This window comes from Galeopterus variegatus, unplaced genomic scaffold (genome assembly GCF_000696425.1).
Source record: "Galeopterus variegatus unplaced genomic scaffold, G_variegatus-3.0.2 Scaffold461, whole genome shotgun sequence".
NCBI classification, from domain to species: Eukaryota; Metazoa; Chordata; class Mammalia; order Dermoptera; family Cynocephalidae; genus Galeopterus; species Galeopterus variegatus.
Window position 1 is genome coordinate 118257 of NW_007726572.1, and position 8822 is coordinate 127078.

The window sequence follows — 8822 nt, forward strand, 5'->3', positions numbered from 1 at the left end:
AGGTGTGGGGGCAACACCGAGGGTTGCGATCCCGTTGCCATCCCGGTCCGGTACGGGCGCGACACTGAGGGTTGCGATCTGTTGCCGGTCACGAAAAAAGACAAAAATAAATAAATAAATAGAATATCTAGACAGATGTTTACATGGCTACAGAATATATTTATAGAAACATTAATCCTGCAAATGTCGATATTTAAAAGTTAGAAAAAAACTGTTCCTAAATTCTTGTTTTTAGAGACAGAATTCTGAATTCTTTTTTAAACATCAGAATGGTACTTCTTTCCTTTTTTCACACTTGCAATGTTTAAAACTACATTTAAAATAGAGATTCAGAATGAGGTCCACAGCCTCTTTTTACGTATTTCAGGTAGAATTTCATTAAGTGACATATTTCTAGCTCTAAAAATTCAATTATCATCTCTGCTTATCACTTCTACTGTACTTACTTATATGGAGCATTTAATTTGCTTAATAATTTGTGATATTTACCTCTGCAGTGTAGGTTAATTTCACAGAAGGAGTATCCTGGCAAGGAAGAATTGCTCTGCAGTGGATGGCCTGGGAGTGGGAGAAAGAAAAGAAAAAGTAGCTGTTCCCTTTTCTTATATCAAGTCATTAAAAAATCATTAAAATTGCAGCACTGTTCTCAGACATACTCTTTTTAAAAATAAAAACAGGTCTCCCCCTTCTTGGGATCTTTTAAAGTAGCAAAAATAGATTTGTGGATTAAAAAAAAATCAGGTTTTCCACTGGAATGTATGGTCAACCCTCACGTTTCAACTGAAGCATGGAACAGCAGTGAAGTGGTGTTTCCTACGCTGTGCTCTGAGTAACAGCCGTGCCCAGTGAGAAGCTCGTGGGAACCCTGAGAAAAAAGGCTCTTTACCCTTAGTTTTTAAACAGAGAACAGAAGTGGTTTAAATCATATCACTTTGAAAGTACACTTATGGGGCCGGCCCGGTGGCGCACTGCTATAGTGTGCCGCTTGAGAAGTGCGGTGGCACTCCCGCCGAGGGTTCAGATCCCACATACAGACCGGCTGCTCACTGGCTGAGCGAGGGGCGGGAGCAACACCAACGGTTGCGATCCCGTGGCCGGTCCCGGTCCGGTACGGGCACGACACTGAGGGTTGCGATCCGTTGCCGGTCATGAAAAAAGACAAAAAGGAAAAAAAAAAAAAGTACATTTACTATATTTATATAATATGTACATCTGCATATATGTAAGAAAAATATGGAAAGGCTACACTCTAAACTCAATGGTGATTGCCTCTGGGCAATGGTGTCTGGAGAGGGTTAGGAAATTTGATCTTTTACTTTTCACTCCTTTACTGTTAGCATTTTTCATAACCAGTACATATTACTTTTGTTTATTATTTTTTTCCTTTCATTTTATGACCATTTACTGAGTGCCTGCTCTATGCCAACTTCTATGCTAAGTGCTGGATATATAAATATAAGTAAGACCTAGATAGTCCAATCTAGGTAGATATGTTGCCAAACTGAAAGAAGTTTCTTCCTAAAAGCAATATATGAATATGTTAATAGTGAAAGATATAAATAAAAACATACAGTTTTTATAATATAGAATAAATGAAAACACTCTGTTAGCCAAAACCCACATATCCATAAAACCACTGTCCATTTTGCTTCATTCAACTGCATGCTCTGGGAATTTTGTATATAATGAATCACTCCGGAATCCTTTTTACCTGGCACTGACTAAAGAGATATGGGTGCTCTTTCCCTGAAGTTTGTTCAGGAGTGAGCCACTGAAGAGCAGAAGATCTTGGAGAGGTCTCAAAAGAAATTTCTATAACAACTTCTTGATTTCTGTATGAAACAAACAAATAAGTATATTAGTAGAGTATAACTCCATCTACTTAAAATTTGAATTCATAATACATGCACTGAATAACATAAATAATATTGTATGAGGTCTCATTACTGATTGAGAGAATACCATGTCCTAAGCGGGTAAGTTTCCTCTCGTCTTTCCCACCTGAATGCAGGCTGTGCTAACTGCTAATGAAGACATAAGGGGAACTAATATTAGTTGAGTACTCCACTGTGTGTCACACACACACTTTGCATTTGTTTATCATTTAATCTTTTATGACAGTGGGAACATGGAAGAAATAATTTTGGAACTTCAGCTACCACAGTGGTGGGTGCCCAAGCACGACACACAGCAATTACTGGTCTGCGACAAGGTAAGTCAATAAATGGCGAGAAAGCATTTAGAATCTTTAGTCATTTTTATGTGTGCACTTGTGTCTAATCTCTTCTTCCTAATAACTCACTTTTATTGTTTTTTACAAAAGTATCAGTCTGTGACATATTGAAGATAACAAAAACGTTTAGTCATTTTTATGTGTGCACTTGTGTCTAATCTCTTCTTCCTAATAACTCACTTTTATTATTTTTTACAAAAGTATCAGTCTGTGACATATTGAAGATAACAAAAACAGGTTCTGCACCCCAGATGGTTTGCAAAGCACTGATAATGGGGAAATAGCGAGAGCTTTGGAGACCAGCAGCCCTGCCTATGTTTGAATCCTGACTCTACCACTTACTGGTGTTGTAAATCTGGGCAAATTATTTGAACTTCCTATGCCATAGCTTCTTCATCTGTAGGATGGAGTTTATGACATCTACCTCACAAGTTATGCCGGGGTGTCTCCTTTCTCTTTCTTAAAGGGAAAGAGAAAGCATGAAAACATTGGTCACTGAACGATGCGGGTAAATCATCCTTGTTCTAGACCAATAATTTTCACCCTCTTACCCCTCCCCAGTATATCAAGGGGTGGGATATACTCCCAATATGATAATTCCAGCTGCTATTTTCTTGAATAAGTTACTTTATTTCTCTGAGATTCCCTTTCCTTATCTGTAAAGTGCAAATCATAGGGTTTCTGTAAGGATTAGATAAAAGAATGCATCTAAAGCACTTATGCCAAGATTGGTACACAGTTAACAGTGCTATGTTTAGCATTATTATTATTCAATTAATAAAGGCTCTGGCCTCTAGGGCAAGAGCAAATAATATGCAACTTGTAAAAGCTTCCTAGGTGCTGTGGATTGATTGAATTGCATCCTCAAAATTCATACATCAGAAGCTTAATTCCCACTGTTACTGTTGAGGGTGGGAAATCCTATTATAGTTATTAAAAGGTAGGACCTTGAAGAGGTGATTAGATTGTAGGACCATGTGATAGTGAATGGATTAATAATAGTGGTCAGGGGCATGGTTCTGAGGGCCTTAAAAGAAGAGCACATGAGAGGTTAGGCTCTCTCTGCTCCACCATTTTCTGCCATGTGAGACCCCTGGGTCACTGTCGCCACTATCGAGACCGTCACCAAATGTGTTCCTTGGACTTTGGACTTCTAAGCCTCTGAAATTGTAAACAATAAATTTCATTTTCTTTATAAATCACCCAGTTCCAAGTATTTTGTTATAAGCAACAGAAACGGACTAATACACAGGGGTATCCTGAAACGCCTCCTTATGATAGCACGCTCCATCATCACTCCAGACCTTAGTAAAATGATGAGTAAGTAAAGAAGTAAGTTACCCAAAATCTTATTCTTGAGTATTTTACACAATAAATTTCTTTAGTAACTTAAGAACATATAATTTTCACTATAAGCTCCAATCTGAGCAGATCAGTAGAAATAGTACATCAATCACTACATATACACAAACTAAACAAAAGGAAAGAAAAAAGTCTCAATTATTTTAATATTTTCCCAATTATTCAACTATAAAAGAGAAAGAGGATAACATTCATACTTGCTCAGAGCGATAGGAAGAGAGATTTCCATTGGTGATCCTTTGTAACTTTGTCTTTCTCCAAGAGCATATGTGACTTCTTGTCCATTGATCACCACTTTTTCTATTGTAAGGTCCTTTGTATCCAAAATCTAAAATTAATATTTTAAAATAATAATGAAACTTTTATACATCAGAGAAAATTAGTACTAGGTATAGGTTAACTACAATGATTATAGAGTAGAACTAGTTGCTCATGGAAAGTGAAATCATGGGAATTAAAGCAGTCAAAAGTTAGTCCAGGTCTCATTTCTCAGGTTTTAGGATTTGCATACATATTATTAGGCAATTCTGGGATAGTCACACGAATTTGGGGCTTAAGGTAAAAGTCAAACACAAGCTAGCCAGTTAGCTCAGTTGGTTACACCATAGCCTTATAACACCAAGGTCATAGGTTCAGATCCCCAAACATGTCAGCTGCCAAAAAAAACCCCACAACCAAATATAAATTAAGTGCTTTTGCTCTATCTCCTAAGACTTAATCTCTCTGTTAATGGGTGAAAAACTTCACCCATAATTTAAGTTTCTTTAACTCTCACTCATCAATAAATCTCACATGTATTTCTTCCTAGGTCATATAGTCCAACTCCTACGTACTTCCATATATTCAAAAATTAAAACAAACCTTGGTGCTTGTTAGGCAAATAAGCACAAATACCCTTTCATTATCTCTCAGCTAATCTCTTTTTCTAGAATCTTCAACATTCCTATGCCACAAAACTGTTGCCAAACAACCTAAACAAACTTCCCATATTATTTTTAGAACTTCACTAGATCCTTCTACCTACTAACTATTCTATTTTTTCTCCTTCCTTTGTTAAACTCCAAGGGCAATCTACGGCTGCTACTTCCACTTCTCATCAATCACTCTTCCCCTGCCCCTCTTCAGTCTGGCTTCTAGCTCCTTTTCTACAGGAAGGGCAGACCCCTGATCAACCAGATCTTTTCTGCCCAATAACCTCTGTCTACTCGTAGCTTCTATGGACCATGCTGTCTGGTTGAAACCCCTTCCTTGGCTTGTCTTTACATATGAATGGTTCTCCTACTTGTCTAATGCTTTTTCTTCCCCCTCCTTTTTAACTCCCAAATATGAATATGTCCCAATGGTCTAGCCTTGGTCCTTTGATTTTCTTACTATATTCTTCACTCCGTAACTACTACTCATGCCCACATCTTCAACTAATATCTCTGTGCAGATGACTACCAGTCTATGTCTACAGTTGTATCCCCTCCCCAGGATATTAACTGGACATCCATAACTGCCTACTCAACTTTTCCATAAGAAATATCACCTCGTATTCAATAGGTTTCCAAAAATGAAGCCACCATTATGCCCCCTAAATCAGCTCTCTCTTCGATCCTGTTAATGCAACTCCTCAAGGTACCTAAGGTTTGAAACATTCAAATAATCCACAACTGATCCCACTTCCCAATCCCACATCACGAATTAGAAGTCTTATGTTCACACTGTCTTCATTATTTCTTTTCTTTCCTTCTACACCACCCTAAGTCAGGCCCTGGGCTGTTAGAACTCCCATCTCTCTCATCTGCCTACCTCTGGCATCTTTTTTTCCCCCGTCTCTGATATCTGACCTGGCAAAGCATGGGGAGTTAGAATGCCAAGAATACAGCCATTTCCCAGCCACCTCTCTTTTACATTAGTTAACCATGGGTGATAAGTGCAGAAAAAGTCACAAGGGCAATCACTAAATTTGGATTTCCACCTCTCTGGAGTCAACAAGTTTTGTTTGGGAAGAAATTTCCATCCTGGTTTATTTATCTTTCTTTTTTTAGTTAAAAGCAGCCAAATTTGTTGAGTACCATCAGTTTCCCTCCTAATGTGCAATTATTTCTTTGAGGTTACTTTCTTTTTGGGGTACTTCAACTGTTACCCTTACTCTAAGTTAGTAGAACTGGCTTATCTTCCTGCACTTGCATATTCAATATATATATAGTTTATTATCTTGTTAAGAATAATAGAATAATTCCTTTGACACTTCATATTCTAGTACCTATTTCTGAACATGTAATTTGTTTTAAGAACCTGACTTGAATATCCATGTTTATAACAACTCATGCTTATACAGACCTTATAATCAGAAAGATTAATTAACGGGGCCATTTCCCAATGGAACATATTCTATTTTCTGTATTGCCTAAGCTTCTCAAATCTGTTCAGAATCAGAAGAGTCACTTATTGTTATGACTTTTTGTGAACCCTTTTTTGAGAACCATTTTCATACCCCCTATGTTTGTAATAGCAGTTGGCTCTACCCTCTCCTACAGCAAGTATTGAACTATGTTATAATGATTTGTTTTTTCCACTAGACTATATGCTCTTAAATAGAAATGTTATGTAGGTTTGCATTCCTAGGGTTTAGCACAATGCCTGAAAAATATTAGGTGTCAATTAATGCATGAATATAAAAACAATGGCAGGTTTTTAGATTGGGACATTCTTCTCAATTTTTTTTTTTTTTTTAAAAGATGACTGGTAAGGGGATCTTAACCCTTGACTTGGTGTTGTCAGCACCAGGCTCTCTCAAGTGAGCCACGGCGAGCCTTTCTTTTCAAAATTTAAGCATCCTGACTCTTGCTTACTCATGGAACAGAGGTAAGGCTTTTATTTTTACAAAAAGAGAGGAGAGTGCAAGGTCTATTAAGCAGTGTAATCTATCAAAATTTACTTTAATTAAAGGAGACACTTCACTGAAACAGGATGTCACTTCAGCCCAGCCCCGGCAAAGCTGCCACTGCAATAAAAGATAGCCTCCCACTTCAAGAAGACCAAAGTGCAACCTACAAGGAAACAGTTACCGTCTTGCTTATAATCCTTTTATGTATTTTCTTTCTTATAGTACTTTTGGTGGTTACACATCAGTACATGGAAGAATCAACCTATTTCTCAAATCAGTTAATCTAGTAAAATGTTAAAGGACAAAGAGTAAGAAAGTTAAGTGCTTTATTAGTTCATATCAAAGAACTCCAAATACACATCTATTACACAAGCAGGGAAAAGAGGCACGGAAACCACCAACTTTTCTCTGTACTTATCATTTTGCCCATTATCTGACCCCACTAATTTCCCTCCAGAAGCCTACCTGATCTGATTGCTTATTGCTGTGCTTTATTAGATACACACTACATTGTGCAAAATACACTGTGTATCATCCTGCCCTGGTGAGGGTGCCAAATATGGCTGGTCTTTCCATGTCACTCATTTCTAAAATACTGTTCAATGAAATTCTTTAGGTGAAAGGTACAAGCCAAATACTATCAGGCAATTTGAGTAAGAACAGCTGAATAGGTTATATGGAACAGATAAAATCAATGAATAACATTCCATGACTCTAAAACATATCTTTCTTTATTCAAATGGTTAGAGAGCTTGTAAAAGTAGTACTTTTTAAGAACGGCCCCAATTTTTTTTTTTTTTTTTTTTTTTTTTTAAAAGATGACTGGTAAGGGGATCTTAACCCCTGACTTGGTGTTGTCAGCACCAGGCTCTCCCAAGTGAGCCACGGCGAGCCTTTCTTTTCAAAATTTAAGCATCCTGACTCTTGCTTACTCATGGAACAGAGGTAAGGCTTTTATTTTTACAAAAAGAGAGGAGAGTGCAAGGTCTATTAAGCAGTGTAATCTATCAAAATTTACTTTAATTAAAGGAGACACTTCACTGAAACAGGATGTCACTTCAGCCCAGCCCCGGCAAAGCTGCCACTGCAATAAAAGATAGCCTCCCACTTCAAGAAGACCAAAGTGCAACCTACAAGGAAATAGTTACCGTCTTGCTTATAATCCTTTTATGTATTTTCTTTCTTATAGTACTTTTGGTGGTTACACATCAGTACATGGAAGAATCAACCTATTTCTCAAATCAGTTAATCTAGTAAAATGTTAAAGGACAAAGAGTAAGAAAGTTAAGTGCTTTATTAGTTCATATCAAAGAACTCCAAATACACATCTATTACACAAGCAGGGAAAAGAGGCACGGAAACCACCAACTTTTCTCTGTACTTATCATTTTGCCCATTATCTGACCCCACTAATTTCCCTCCAGAAGCCTACCTGATCTGATTGCTTATTGCTGTGCTTTATTAGATACACACTACATTGTGCAAAATACACTGTGTATCATCCTGCCCTGGTGAGGGTGCCAAATATGGCTGGTCTTTCCATGTCACTCATTTCTAAAATACTGTTCAATGAAATTCTTTAGGTGAAAGGTACAAGCCAAATACTATCAGGCAATTTGAGTAAGAACAGCTGAATAGGTTATATGGAACAGATAAAATCAATGAATAACATTCCATGACTCTAAAACATATCTTTCTTTATTCAAATGGTTAGAGAGCTTGTAAAAGTAGTACTTTTTAAGAAGTCCGATAATTACTTTGTCCCTTGAAACGAACTGTTAACAAATTATACTGAGTCATCCTTAGAAAGCTTGAATGTCCTACCCATTCTCAAATTATTAGAAAATAATGGTGGTAAGAATCAAAGGTAGGAAGGACCCCGAAGAGAAGAGTTGCACCTAGAGTTAGAAACTCAAAGTTTCAAAGCAGGACAAAGAGAAAGGGCCTGGGGCTGGGAAACCTAAGGGGCTTGAGGACGACTGTCAGGGAGACCGAGAGAACCGGGCGATCGGTCGTATCCTGCAGATCTGCGGGTTGAAATAAAGGTGCCTGGGAAGGAAGAGTGGGATCAGGGATCGACAGGATGTGCGATCTGTGACTTGGATGAGGCTGTGGACTGAGAAAGGTGCTCCAGGGACTGGGGACTGAGGAGGGGGTTCTGGGCTGCGGGCCGAGGAAATGGGGAGGCCACGGGGTGTGAGCACTGGGAATTAGAATTATGGGGACAGGGGGGAAAATTGCAAAGATGAAACCTGAGGGCTGGGTGAGAAGCGAGGCGTGCATGGGGAGCAAGGATGTGCCCAGGAACTGCAGAGACGGTCCTGGGGGAAGGGGGAGGAGGAGACACTTCAGTAT

At 38.3% G+C, this 8822-nt stretch overlaps 1 protein-coding gene across 2 annotated transcripts in view; it reads right to left on the reverse strand.

The window, feature by feature from the left end:
* LTA4H (leukotriene A4 hydrolase) overlaps window positions 1-8822 on the reverse strand; it is a 37455-nt gene that overhangs the window by 27524 nt on the left and 1109 nt on the right. For both annotated transcript variants that reach the window (XM_008569058.1, XM_008569059.1), the window contains exons 2-4: window positions 3793-3923; window positions 1712-1832; window positions 490-558 (exon numbers count right to left, since the gene is read on the reverse strand). In XM_008569058.1, coding sequence (XP_008567280.1) covers window positions 490-558; window positions 1712-1832; window positions 3793-3923 — 321 coding nt within the window. The remainder of the gene's footprint in view (window positions 1-489; window positions 559-1711; window positions 1833-3792; window positions 3924-8822) is intronic.